This window comes from Ailuropoda melanoleuca, chromosome 8, assembly GCF_002007445.2.
Source record: "Ailuropoda melanoleuca isolate Jingjing chromosome 8, ASM200744v2, whole genome shotgun sequence".
Lineage (NCBI taxonomy): Eukaryota > Metazoa > Chordata > Mammalia > Carnivora > Ursidae > Ailuropoda > Ailuropoda melanoleuca.
Window position 1 is genome coordinate 89,165,541 of NC_048225.1, and position 15,462 is coordinate 89,181,002.

The following is a 15,462-nucleotide window of genomic DNA, read 5'->3' on the forward strand; positions in this document are numbered from 1 at the left end:
CAGCTCAGGTCGTGATCTCCAGGTCCTGGGATTGAGCCCTGTGTTGGGCTCCTAGCTCAGCAGGGAATCTGCCCCTGCTTGTGCTGTCTCTGTCTCTCTCTCTCTCTCTCTCAAATGGATAAATAAAATCTTAAAGAAAAAAATAAAACAAACACTGTAGTAGGAGACAAAGATGGGCATTACATAATGATAAAGGGATCAATCCAACAAGATGATGTAAGAATTGTAAATATCTATGCACCTAACATTGGAGCACCTAAATACATAAAGCAAATATTAATGGACATAAGAGAGAAATTGATGGTAATACAGTAATAGTAGGGAATTTAACACCCCATTTACATCAATGGATAGATTTAGGCAGAAAATCAATAAAAAAACAGTATCATTGAATGACATATTATACCAGATGGATATAACAGATATAATATAGAACATTCCATCCAAAAACAACAGAATACACATTCTTTTCAAGTGCTCATGGAACATTCTCCAGAATAATCACGTTAGGCCACAAAACAAGTCTCAAATAATTTACGAATATGAAATCACACCATGTGTTTTTGCTGATCCCAAGAGTTTGAAACTAGAAATCAATTACAAGAAAAAAGCTGGAAAAAACACAAACATGTGGCACTCTAAACAACATGATACTAAACAATCAGTTGGTCAGTGAAGAAGTCGAAGAAATAAAAAACATGGAGACAAATGAAAATGAAAACACAAAAGTCCAAAATTTTTTGGATGCAGCAGAAGCAGTTCTTAAAAGGAAATGTATAGCAATACAGGCCTGCCTCAAGAAACAAGAAAAAACTCAAATAAACAATCTAACCTTACACCTAAAAGAACTAGGAAAAGAAGAACAAAGCCCAAGGTGAGTAGAAGAAAGGAAATAATAAAGATCAGAGCATAAAGAAATGACATAAAGACTAAAAAAGAAAAAAAAAACCCAATGAAATCAGGTGGAGATTCTTTGAAAAGATAAACAAAATTGATAACCCTTAACCATACTCATCAGGGGAATAAAAAAGGACCCAAATAAATGAAACCAGAAACAAAGGAAAAGTAACAACTGACACCACAGAAATACAAAACGTTTTAAGAGACTAATGTGAAAAATTATATGCCAACAAATTGGACAACCTAGGAAAAAAATGGATAAATTCCTAGAAACATACAGTTATCTAAAAGTAAATCAGGAAGAAATAGAAAACCTGAAAATCTAGTAACAAAATTGAATTGATAATCAAAAAACTACCAAAACATAGAAGTCTAGGACCAGATGGATCCACAGGTGAATTCTATCAAACATTTAAAGAAGAGTTAGTACCTATTGTCCTTAAACTATTCGAAAAAATAGAAGAGGAAGGAGAGCTTTCAAACACATTCTACAAGTCCGGCATTACCCTGATATCAAAATTGGGCAAAGACACCACCAGAAAAGAAAACTACAAGTCAATATCCATGATGAACATAGATGCAAAAATCCTCAACAAAATATTAGCAAACCACATTCACAATGCATTGAAAGGATCATTCACTGCCATCAAGTGGGATTTATTCTGGGATGTAAGGATGGTTCAGTATTCGCTAATTAATCAACGTGATATGCCCCGTCAACAAAATGAAGGACGAAAATCATCTGATCGTTTCAATAAATGCAGAAAATGCATTTGACAAAATTTGACATCTGTTTATGATAGGAACTCAACAAAGTGGGTTTAGAGGAAAAATACCATATGTGAAACACCCACAGCTAACACCATACTCAATGGTGAAAAACAGAGCTTTTTCTCTAAGGTCAGGAACAAGACAAGGATGTCCATTCTCACCATTTAATTCGGTATAGTACTAGAAGTCCTAGCCATAGCAATTTCACAAGAAAAAGAAATAAAAGGCATCCATATTGGTAAGGAAGAGGTTAAACTGTCCCTATTTGCAGATGACATGATGCTATCCATAGAAAACCCTAAAGGCTCCACCAGAAAACTACTAGAACTAGACACTAGATAAAACTAGAACTAGATAGAACTACTAGATAAATGAATTCAGTGAAGTTGGAAGATAAAAAATTAATACCCAGAAATCAGTAGCATTTCTATAAACTAATAACAAAATAACAGAGAAATTAAGAAAAAATTTCATTTACAGTTGCATCAAAAATAGTAAAATACCTAGGAATAAACTTAACCAAGGAGGTGGTTAAGACCTGTACTTTAAAAACTATAAAACATTGATGAAAGAAATTAAAGACAACACAAATGGAAAGATATTCCCTGCACATGGATTGAATATTGTTAAAATGTTCATACTACCCAAAGCAATCTACAGATTCAGCGCAATCCCTATCAAAATTCCAGCCACGTGTTTCACAGAACGAGAACAAATAATCCTAAAATTTGGATGGAACCACAAAAGAGCCTGAATAGCCAAAGCAATCTTGAGAAAGAAAAAGCTGCAGGTATCATAATTTCAGATTTCAAGGTACCACAATAAAGCTGTAGTCATCAAAGCAGTATGATATTTGCACAAAATAGACACATAGATGAATGGAACAGAGTAGAGATCCCAAATATAAACCCATACTCATATGATCAGTTCATCTATGACAAGGTAGAAATACAGGGAAAAAATAGTTTCTTCAATAACTGGTGCTGAGAAAAGTAGACAGGTACATGTAAAAGAATGAAACTGGACCACTTTCTCACACGATCCACAAAAATAAACTCAAAATGGATTAAAGACCTAAATGTGAGACCTGAAACCATAAAAATCCTAGAATAGAACACAGGTAGTAATTTCTCTGACATGAGCCATAGCAACATTTTTCTAGATATGTCTCCTAAGGCAAGAGTGAAAGAAAAGCAAAAATAAGCTATTGGGACTATATTAAAATAAAAAGCTTTTACACAGCGAAGGAAACCATCAGCAAAACAAAAAGGCAACCTACTGAATGGGAAAAGATATTTCCAAGTGATATATCTGATAAGGGGTTAATATCCAAAGTATATAAAAAGTTTATATGCCTCAACACCAAAAAAATAACCCAATTAAAAAGTGGGCAGAGGACCTGAATAGCCATTTTTCCAAAGACATACAGATGGCCAATAGACATATGAAAAGATGCTCAGCATCAATAATCATCAGGAAAATGCAGATCAAAACCACAATGAGATATTACCTTATATCTGTCACAATGGCTAAAATAAAAAACACAAGAAATAATAAGTGTTGTGGAGGATGTAGAGAAAAAGGAATCCTCCTGCATTGTTGGTGGGAATGTGAATTGGTGTAGCCACTGTGGACAACAGTGTGGAGGTTCCTCAAAAAATTAGAAACAGAAATACGAAGGGTGCCTGGCTGGCTCAGTCAGTTAGTTGAGTGTCTGCCTTTGACTCAGGTCATGATCCCAGGGTCCTGGGATTGAGTCCTGCATCGGGCTCCCTGGTCAGCAAGGGAGTCTGCTTCTCCCTCTTCCTCTGCCCCTCCCCCACTCGCGCGCGCGCGCGCGCGCGCGCGTGTGTGTGTGCGCGTGCGTGCGCTCTCAAATAAATAAATAAAATCTTTAAAAAAATAGAAATACTATATGATCCCCCCCCCCAAACAATGTATGATCCAGTAATTTCACTACTGGGTGTTTACCCAAAGAAAACAAAAACACTAGTTTGAAAAGATAAATGCACCCCTGTGTCTATTGCAGAATTACATACAGTGGCCAAGATATGGAATCAACCTAAGTGTCCGTTGATAGATAAATGGATAAAGAAGGTGTGATATTTCTATATGTGTACACAACACACACACACGCACACACGTGCGCTCACACCTGCAAGTATAATGCTCTTGTAAAAAAAGATGAGATCTTGCCATTTGTCAAGACAATGTGGATGGACCTAGAGGGTATTATGCTAAGTGAAATAAATCAGACTAATAAAGATAAACACTATATGATTTCACTCATGTGGAATCTAAAGAACGAAGCAAATTAATAAAAAGAATCAGATCTGTAAATACACAGAACAAACTGATGGTTGTCAGAGGGAAGGGGGCTGGAGGTATGGGAAAAATGGGTGAAGGGGAGTGGGAGATACAGACTTTTAGTTGTGGAATGAATAAATCACAGGAGTAAAAGGCACAGCATAGGGAATACAGTCAGTGATACTGTAATCGCGTTGCATGGTGACAGATGGCAGCTACACGTGTGGGGAGCACAGCATAACATGTAGAGAAGTTGAATCACTATGTTGTACACCTGAAACTAATGTAACATTGTGTGTCAACTCTACTCAGATAAAAAAATAATAAAATACATACACAATTCTCAACCAAAAAAAAAGTATGTCTTACTTGGCCTCATAACTGGAATAACAAATTCATTTCTTTTTTTGTGTTTTTAGGGCAGAGCTCTACTCCATTGGGCATGTGATCGAGGACATAAAGAACTAGTTACAGTCTTGCTACAATATAGAGCTGATATTAACTGTCAGGTAAGACTGATGAAGAGGAAGGTTTTTAAAAAAATTGTGGTAAAAATCGCACAACATAAAATTCACCCTGTTAACCACTTTAAAGTGTACAGTTCTTTGGCATTCATACAGTTAACAGTGTTGTGTGACCGTCACTACTTTCTTGTTTCACATTTTCATTACCCCAGAAGGAAGCCTTGTACTTGCTAAGCAGTCACTCCCTATTTCCCCCTCATCGCAGACCTTGGCAACAACTAACCTGCTTTCTGTTTCAATGGGTTTGCCTGTTCTGGATATTTCCTATAAATAGAATCATAATCAATGGCTTCTTTCACTTGACATAATGTTTTCAAGGTTCATCCATGTAGCATGTAATAGTACTTCATTTTTTTATGGCTAAATATTATACCAGTGTACGAGTATACCACATGTTGCTTATCATTTCATCATTTGATGGACATTTGGGTTGTTTTTGGCAGTTGTGAGTAATTGCTATGAATAATTCATGTATGTGTTTTTATTTGAATGCTTGTTTTCAGTTCTTTTGGTTCTGTACCTAAGAGTAGAATTTCAGAGTTGTATGGTAATTTGTTTTTGAGGAACCTGCAAACTATTTCCACAGGAATCACACCATTTTATGTTCCTGCCAGCAATGTGTGAGGGTTCTAATTTCCCCACTGCTTTGCCAATACTAATTTTCTTGTTTAATAGCCATCGTGATGGGGGCAAAGTGAAATCACGTCTTGCTTGATTTTGATTTGCATTTCCTTAACAACTGGCGATGTTGATACCTTTTCCTGTACTTGTTAACAAAGTCTGTATCTCCTTTGGAGAAGTGTCTGTTCAAGTCTTTCACCCCGTTTTAAATTGAGTTGTTTGTCTTTTTGTTGTTAAGATGTGAGAGTTCTTTATATATTCTGGATCGTAGACCTTTGTCAGGCACATGATTTGCAGGTATCGTCTTCCTTTCTGTGGGTTCTTTTCACTTTTTGTTAGTGTCCTTTGGTGCACAGGTTTTTAATTTTGATTCAAGTCTAGTTTATCTATTTTTTCTTTTGTTGGTTGTGCTCTTGGTGTCATACCTAAGAAACCACTGCCAAATAAAAAGTCATTAAGATTTACCCTTATGTTTTCTTTCTTTTTGTTTTTACTGTAACAAAATATACATAACATAAAATGTACACTTTAACCATTTTTAAGTGTGCAGTTCTTTGGCATTAAGTACATTCATATTGTTAAATCATCACCACCATTCATCTCCAGAAGTTTTCCTTCTTCCCCAACTGAAATTCTGAATTCTTAACTAACTCCCCATTCCCCCATCTCCTAGCAATCACAATTCTACTTTCTACCTTCATGAATTTGACTATTCTAAGTATCTCATATAAGTGGAATTTTATAATATTTGTCCTTTTATGACTGACTCATTTCACTTAACATAATATTTTCAAGGATCATATCAATGTTGGTAGCATGTATCAGAATTTGTTTCCTTTTTAGGGGTGCCTGGGTGGCTCAGTGGGTAAAGCGTCTGCCTTCAGCGCAGGTCGTGATCCCAGGGTCCCGGGATCGGATCGAGCCCCGCGTCCGGCTCCCTGCTCGGTGGGGAGTCTGCTTTTCCCTCTCCCTCGGCTCCTCCCCCACTCGTGCTCTCTCTCTCTCTCTCACTCACTCTCTCTCTTAAATAAATAAAAAATTAAAAAATAAAAAGAATTTCCTTCCTTTTTAAAACTAGATAATATACCATTATATGTATATACCACATTTTGTTTATCCAAATATCCATCTATGAACACTTGGGTTGCTTTTCTTTTCACTGTTGTGATGAATCCTCCTATGAGCATAGGTAACAAATATTTGAGTCTTTGCTTTCACTTCTTTTGAGTATATACCCAGAAGTGGAATTGCTTGATCATATGATAATTCTTTGTTGAATATTTTGAGAAATTGCCATACCATTTTCCACAGTGGCTACACCATTATACATTTCCATCAGCCATGCACAAGTGTTCCAATTTCTTCACATCTTTACCAACACTTGTTATTTTCTGTATTTGTGATAATACGGATCTTACTGAGTGTGAAGTGGTATCTCATTGTGGTTTTAATATGCATTTCCCTAATTTCTGGTGATGAACATCTTATCATGTGACTTTTGGCCATTTGTATATCTTCTTTGTTTTTGTCCTTTGCCCATTTTTAAATTGAGTTGTTTGTATTTTTTTTTTTAAGATTTTATTTATTCGACAGAGATAGAGACAACCAGCGAGAGAGGGAACACAAGCAGGGGGAGTGGGAGAGGAAGAAGCAGGCTCACAGCGGAGGAGCCTGATGTGGGGCTCGATCCCACAACACTGGGATCACGCCCTGAGCCGAAGGCAGACCACCCAGGCGCCCCGAGTTGTTTGTATTTTTGTTGTTAAGTTGTAGGAATTCCTTGTATATTCTGGATGTCAATCCCTTGTCAGATATATGAGTTGCAGATATTTTCCCCCATTCTGTGAATTGTCTTTCACTCCATTGAGAGTGTCCTTTGATGCACAACACTTTTAAATTTCGATGAAGTCTGCATTACCTATATTTTCTTTTGTGGCCTGTGCTTTTGGTATCATATGCAAGAAATCATTGCCAAATTCAGTATTTTGAAAGTTTCCCCCTATGTTTCAGAGTTTTATAATTTTAGATCATATGTTTAGGTCTTTGACTCATTTTGAGTTAGTTTTTGTATATGGCCTAAGGTAGGGGTCCAGCTTCATTTTTTTGCGTGTGGATAGTCTGTTTTCTCAGCATCATTTGTTGAAATGTCTTTTCCCCCATTGAATGGTCTTGAAACCCTTGTCAAAAATCATTTGATCATGTATGTGAGGGTTTAGGCTTTATATCCATTCCATTGTTCTATATTTCTGTCTTTGTGCCATTACCACTGGTTTGATTACTATACATTTGTAGTAAAATTTGAAATCAGGAACTGTGAGACTTCCAATTTTCTTTTTTTTTTTTTTTTAAGTTTTATTTATTTATTTATTTATTTATTTATTTATTTATTTAAGGAATGTCTACACCCAATGTGGGGCTCAAACTCACAACCCAAGGATTAAGAGTCACATGCTTCTCCGACTGAGCCAGCCAGGTTCCCTACAACTTTGTTTCTTTTTCAAGATTGGTTTGGTTATTGTGGCTTGCTTAATAAGCTGGAATTTTTTTTTTTTTTTCAAGAAACGTCTTTGGGATTTTCATAGGGATTGCACTGTATCTGTAGATCACTTAGGGGAGTATTGGCATCTTAACAATGTTAAGTCTTCTAGTCTGTGGGTTGTTTTCCTTTTATTGGTTTCTCTAATATTTTTCGGCAGCATTTTGTGGTTTTCAGTGTATAGTTCTTTCACTTCCTTGGTTAAATTTATTCCTAAGTATCTTATTCTTTTTGACACTATTGTAAATTGTTTTCTGAATTTCCTTTTTGGATAGTTCATTGTTAGTCTTCAGAAACAACTGATTTTTGCATGTTGATTTTGTATCCTACAGCTTTGCTGAATTCGATCATTAGTTGTTACAGCTTTTGTTTAATCTTTGTCGTTTTTCTACATATAAGATCATGTTCATTGTCTATAAACAGAGATAATTTTACTTCTTCCTTTACAATTTGGATTCCTTTTTCTTTTTCGTTTTTTTTTTAAGTAATCTGTACACCCAGTGTGGGGCTCAAACTCATGACCCCAAGATCAAGAGTCACATGTTCTACCGACTGAGCCAGTCAGATGCCGCAGGATTCCTTTTATTTTTCTTGCTTGCTTGCTCTGACTACGCCTTCTAGTACTGTGTCAAATAGAAGTAATATAAATGGGTATCTTTGTCTTGTACTAGGTGTTTACTTTCAGTATATTAGATATAAAATGCTTTTCTTTACCTAACACTGATTGCCATATATATCCATTCCAGTCCAGCCCTTTAGGTCTTATGGGAGCATCCTGGCTCTTTTCATTAAGCCTGAAATTTTTAGTTCTAACTACACTCTTTATTTCGCCCTAAATTTCTTATTTGACCTAAAAGAAATCTCTAGTTTCTTTACATGTGCCTTCTCCCATGTCAGCACATTTTATCCATTCTCATGCTATTATATTCATCCTCATCTCCATTCTCTGTTTTTCAACTGTTACAGCCACGTGGGAAAAGCCTAATTCTGATTAAGCCAGTTACCTTCCCTTTACACATGTATACCTAGTCTCCGGGCAAATCTAGAAAAAAAAATTATACAACTCTGATATTACCATAACTTATGGTATCCATCTTTAATTTTGCCTTAAAAGTCTTATAGTCCTTTTCATTCTCAGATTCTCTATTATTTCACAGAGAATAGGAGAAAGCTTTATCACCAACCCAGTTCTCAGCCAGTAGCTCAAAAACGTATCTCTTCTTGGCTATCTGTCAGACACTTCAAAGTCTCACAGTATCTTACAGTGAACCTACCATCTCTCAACAACTACTACTACCCCTCAGTGTAGTTGGCACCATTATCCAACCAGTTTTCCAGGAATCATCCTTGATTCTGCTCTCATTTTCATACCCATTCAAGTCCTGTAGGTTCTGCCTTCTAAGTAGATCCCCAAATCTACCTACTTCTCTATTTCAACATTTCTAGTACACTAGTTTAGGCCTCTTAAATTATTTCACCAGCTCTGAACTGTATTTCTGCTTCTAATCTTTATATCCTTCAGTATATTTTCCATTTTTCATCTGGAGAGTCTTTCTATAATGCTAATTTGCAAATGTTTTCTTATTTACGTTTATTTTTTAAGGCAAAATCTAAATTTCATGTGCCCTGGAAAGCCCTTCATGATCTTACATCTCCACTTACTTCTTAGCATGCTCCTTGCTTGTGCCCCATTCCTGGTGTGCTAAGAAGCTTCATTACTTTGAAGGACTTGACATGCTGCTCACCTCTTGGCCTTTATATGTGCTGTTTTCTCTCTCCTTCATTCTCCTTCCTATGCCTCAGCTTACACATCACTTCCTGCAGGAAGCCTTCTGTCACTCAGCCACTTAGACACACCCAGTAGTTTATAGCTCCCTGTTCTTTTTTTTTTTTTTTTTAAAGATTTTATTTATTTATTTGACAGAGATAGAGACAGCCAGCGAGAGAGGGAACACAAGCAGGGGGAGTGGGAGAGGAAGAAGCAGGCTCATAGCAGAAGAGCCTGATGTGGGGCCCGATCCCACCACGCCGGGATCACGCCCTGAGCCGAAGGCAGACGCTTAACCGCTGTGCCACCCAGGCGCCCCTATAGCTCCCTGTTCTTAAGCTCATCAAAGAGTTATCACAGTGCAATCACTTTGTATTGTAATGGCTGATTACATGTCTGTCTTCTCAGCACTACCATATACAGGTACTACAGTTTGGTTCTATCACCAGTGCCTCACATAATATCTGACATACAGTAGTTGCTCAGTGATTATTGAGTAAAGTAATATTGGCTTATAAAGAAGTTGACAAAATATTAGAAAAATAGAACATGAGTACCAGAAAGGACCTAAACATTTACCAGAACTTTTTGGGTGTCCCTGTTGCTTTATCAGAAGAAATACTTCTTTTCCCGTTAGACATGTGTGCATTCTTCTTGGGCCAGTTCCCTAGCTTTGAGTCATAGGTCAGATCATAGCCTGCTGCCATAATTTGCTTTGAAATATATATATATTTCATTGATTTTTTTTTAAGTGGGTACTGTGTATTTAAAAAAAAAAAAAAACAAAAACCCTTGGGACGCCTGGGTGGTTCAGTCAGTTAAGTGTCTACCTTCAGCTCAAGTCACGATCCTGGGTTCCAGTTCCCTCTTCGGGAGACAGATCTGTTACTAGTTTTATATATATCCGTGCAGGATATTATATATATATATATAATATATATATATATATATATAATATAATATAATAAGCCCGTGCAGTAGCGATATGATACAAACTACACACACTATTCTATAACTTGTTTTATCTTGGAGATTATTCTATATCAGTATAGACAGTGCTACTTTACTCTTTTTAATGGCTGCATAATATTCCTTTATAGAGATGTATCATAATTTATTTAACTGGTACCATATAAATGGACCCATGTGTTGAACATCCTTTCCTGTAACCAAGAACCATTTGTATTTCATTTTCTGTGAAACATCTGTTCATATGTTTTGCTCAGTTTCTGTTGGATTGATGTTTTCTTCTTAATTTAGAGGAACTTTTTATATATTAAGGAAAACTAGCACTTTATGATAAAAATATTAAAGTTTTTCCCCATGTTTCCTTCTTGTACTTTCATCTTTTCATGGTTTCCTTGATCCATCTAGAATTAATTTGTGTCACATGTGTGTAATAGACATTTTATTTTTGTCCAGATAGTGCCAATTTTATTTTTGTGTGGATGATTAATCATTTGTTCAGTAATGTATATTGAATAATCTTTCCTCTAGTGATTTGAAGTATCTTTCTTTTTTCCATATTCTCACTTTCTCTAGGTATTTCAGTGTGTTTTGGGGGCTGTTTCCTGTTCCATTGCTCTGTTTTTCTGTTCATGTACTTGTACTATGATGTTTTAAGGATTATAGCTTCAAAATATTTTTTAATATCTGGTAGGATAGGTTTCTTCACTACTTATTGAGAAATTTTCCTGTATTTTTACTTGTTTATTTTTCATTATCAACTTTTAAATCATGTTTCTATCCCTTGCTTCCCCTATCCACTACCATAAAGTTAAGTAGGTTAAAAAACAAAAACAACAAAGTATTGATGCACTCATGTCTCTTATTTGGTTTGCATTGTTAGGAGGTATTTTGGAGGGAGATGTTCCCAAGTTAGAAGTAACCTGAGGTTTTGCTCTGTATTTTTCTTGTATTATGTTTGGTTAATATAAGACAAACAATCCAAAAACTGCCTTATGTGGCCTTATGGAATACTCTTTACAGAACACCAGCTTTAATGCAAAGTAAAAGTTCCATGTAGGTTTTTAGATGGATCATTTAGGACTGTGTGCAGCCAGTTTTTTCCTTGACGTTTTTGTATTCACAGAACTACTTTATATTGCCCTAGCCTCGAGTTTCCTTTGTTATTGACAATCCTAATCCATATGATCTAGCTTCAGTTAAGGGAACACTCTTGGCTTTGTCAGTTTGGATTGCTAACATGCTTCCAAGTCACAGGGCTTTTGGAGATTACCTCTCAGAATAGCTTTCCCCTTGTAATTTCTTTGGTTTCGTTATTGAAAACTCTTTTCAAATATAGACAATACAAACATAATAAATGGAAGGAAGGGTTCATCTCCCTCATGATTCAATCTTTCTTAAACAACATTATTATTGACTGGCCTATTGGTTGCCAAAAAGGAAAATCAATTTTATTAGAAGTATTTGCTTGGCCACAGATCTTGGTACTAACCCAGCAGAGACAGGCTGATGTTATCAACTATCTGAAGACTAATTTTTACCATTAGCCTGAAACGGAGTAGTAATTAGAGATATGTCAAAGTCTACTCTGTGTTTTTCTGTCATTTTTACCCGTCAGTATGTCTCATATATACTTTTATTGCACTACAGTTTCTACATTCCGTGACTAATGGAATTGGAACTTTTTATTTTATTTCTAAAAGAGATCCTTTGTAGATTTCATTTGTTATCTGGTGGTATTATGGACACAGTTTTGTCTCTTCCACTGCTTGGTATTGATTTTTAGTTCAACTCTGAAAGTTAAGTTCTTAACCATATCTGATATTAGGATATGGGTTAAATACACACACATACACCCCACAGACCTCTTGAGTAATTTTTATCTTTCAAGCCCTGGAGAAAGATTAAAACTACTCCCAAAGCACACTGGAAGTATTTGAATGCTGAAGATTTATTACTAGGTTTTCTAAGATTTACTATAAAGTAATACTGAGGAACTCAGCGGGGTTGGAGGAGAAGTGGGAGCATCTGTGGTGTTAGGTGTCTACACTGTGTACTAGGTGTTAACATGCATTTCAAGCGGAAAATATTTTCTTTGAGTGGTACCGAAATGTTTAAGACTTGGCGATTTATAAATTACATAAACTTATGGTTTATATGATGGCAGAGAGCACCATACCCTCTCTGTGACTATGTGTTGTAAAAGATTTCAAAAATATGAGATGTTAAATAAACTTATTTTGGTGACCATTTCACAGTATATACAAATATTGAATCATTATGTTGTATACCCGAAACTAATATAGTGTTGCATGTCAATTACATCTCAGTTAAAAAAAAAAAAAAAGGATACTGTGGAATGCACGAATAAATGAATGAATCTGAAAAAAAAATTCTATCTCCGTATGTAGTTTTATGAAATAAATAGAAAATGTATTTTTTAAAAAAGCATGGGAATAATGACAAGTCTAGATTTCACCAGCGTGTTGTGGGGCTTAAAGTAATGACAGTAGCCTCTCTACCTCAAACGGTCTTGCTGCTCCTGGCCAAGTCTACTCCTCCACCCCAAGTCCACCAAGAATATTTCTGCCAACAGAGACTTCTCGAGACTGCTGTTTATTATGTCACTGACCTGGTCAAAACTCTCTAATGACTGCACTGTCCATAGGACAAATTCCACCCTCTCTAGATTTGAATTCAGAGTTCTTCATTATCTGAAAAAAGACAAAAAACAAACAAAGTCATGAGAAAATATAAAGCAGTAAGTAAAGCCATCTATAATTCTATTATGTGTGTGGGTTGGGGGAGGGGTAAGATATAAAACAGTTTTTTAGTGTTTACTGTGTACCAAGCATTTTATATGTATTGTCTCTTTTAGTCATCACATCAGTCCTATAATGTAGGTGTATTGTTGTCTGCATTTTACTGGTGAAGAAACAGGAGGTTGGGAAGTCCTAGAGCTAATAAGTGACAAAGTTTAGATTTGAACATGTCATTCTGACTCTAAATAAAGCCCAAGCTCTTAACCGCTCCACTGTAAAATTTGAGTACATTTTCGTCTCATCTTTTATTTTCTCTACTTACACGTATATAACATATTTTAAAGACATTTGGTACAGGGACGCCTGGCTGGCTCAGTGGTAGAACATGCAAGTCTTGATCTCAAGATCGTGAGTTTGACCCCCATGTTGGGTGTAGAGATTACTTAAAAAAATAAAAAATAAATAAAAATTGAAGTAAAAAAAAAAGATATTTGTAAGTATTGTACATAGTTTTTCTTTATTATTTAAAAGAATTGACATATAAAATACATTTAGTGAGATGCATATGATGCAAAAATCTTAAGGACACAACTTATACACACACACACCTATGCAGTTACCACCTGTAACAAAGTAGAACATTTCCAAAACCCCTAGTGGGTTTGTTTCCTTAAGCAACTTCCTATCAATATCAGTCCTCCCACTCCCACTCTGAGGGAACTATTATTCTGACTTTTATTGCCATCAATTAGTTCCACCTCTTCTTGAAATTCAGTGTTTATAACATATATATTATTTTGGATCAGGTTTATTATGCTCGATACAACATATGCTCAATATAACATATCCATCTTCTCACATATATCATTTGTTCCTTTATTGCTGTATAATGTTTTTTTATTGTATGCATGCATATACCACAATTTATTCTCCTGTTGATGGACATTTAGTTTTTTTTACTTTTTGCTCTTCAGTTTAAGGAATATTGGCTATTATGAATAAAGTGGCTGTAAACATTTTACATGGGCATATACACATATTTTCATTTCTCTTGGGTATATATTTAGGAGTAGAATTGCTGGATCATATGGTAACTCTATGTTTAACCTTTTGAGGATCAACTTATGGTTTTTCAAAGAGGCTTCCCCATTTTACATTCCCACCAGCAATGTATGAGAGTTCTACTTTTTCCACATTCTTATCAACGTAGCCATTTTAGTATATTTCATATGTGGTTTTGATTTTCATTGTCCTAATTGGTAATGATGTTGAGGATCTTTTCCTGTGCTTATTGGCCACTTTTGTATGTTCTTTGAAAGGTAAATGTCTTTTCAGATCCTGTGCCCACTTTTTTTTATTGGGTGAAAGCACAATAAGCTTTTTTTAGAAGCAAAATCTGTTGAGGGATATAATGGACCCAGGGCCAGCCCTTTTGAGGTAAATCATCATTTGTGTCTTTTGTTGCCATCCTCTCTTCTGCCTGAGGTATTAATCTGGGTGAAATCAGCTTTGAAAGGACCCATAATGGTGACATCAGAGGGAAAATATGTCATATCAGAAGCCTGAAAGGTGTGAGTACAATGGGGTAGGATGGGGACTTTGCTTAGGTGATGGTATTAGTAGTAGGATAAATGAAGTAACTGCCTGAATCAGACCTTTTATTTTGTTTTTGGCAATTTTCTTTTAATCTCCCTAAATTCTCTAGCCATCATTCAGAGGGACCCCCGAAGAAAAGGAACTAGGGTAGTTTTGTGTATTCACCTAATTCTATAGGTGGTTTCTATACCTCAAACAGCTAGAGCAGATTAATATTAACTATGTCTAGGGGAAGGGAAGGAAAACTGAATGGGAAGAAATCAGAGAGGGAGACAAACCATGAGAGACTCTTGACTCTGGGGAAGGGGAGGTTGGGTGGGAAGGTGGGAAGGTGGGATAACTGGGTGATGGACGTTAAGGAGGGCACATGATGTGATGAGCATTGGGTGTTATACGTAACTGATGAATCATTGAACACTACATCTGAAACAAATGATGTAGTATATGTTGGCTAATTGAATTTAAATTTTAAAAATCCATATGGAAAAAAGAAAAAATGTCTGTCCCCATTTTAAGAATTTGGTCGTCTATTAATTGAGTTGTGAGATTTATTATGTATTATGAATACAAGCCCCTTATCAGGTATATGATTTCCAAAATGTTCTTCCATTCAGTGGATTATCTTTTTACTGGCCTAATAGAATCCTTTGAAACACATTAAGTTTTAATTTTGATGAAGCCCACTATAGTTTTTATTTTGTTCGTGTTTTT

At 35.8% G+C, this 15,462-nt stretch overlaps 1 protein-coding gene across 2 annotated transcripts in view; it reads left to right on the forward strand.

Moving 5' to 3' along the window:
* ACBD6 (acyl-CoA binding domain containing 6) overlaps positions 1–15,462 on the forward strand; it is a 197,396-nt gene that overhangs the window by 98,500 nt on the left and 83,434 nt on the right. For both annotated transcript variants that reach the window (XM_002920795.4, XM_034666849.1), the window contains exon 6: positions 4,398–4,487. In XM_002920795.4, coding sequence (XP_002920841.1) covers positions 4,398–4,487 — 90 coding nt within the window. The remainder of the gene's footprint in view (positions 1–4,397; positions 4,488–15,462) is intronic.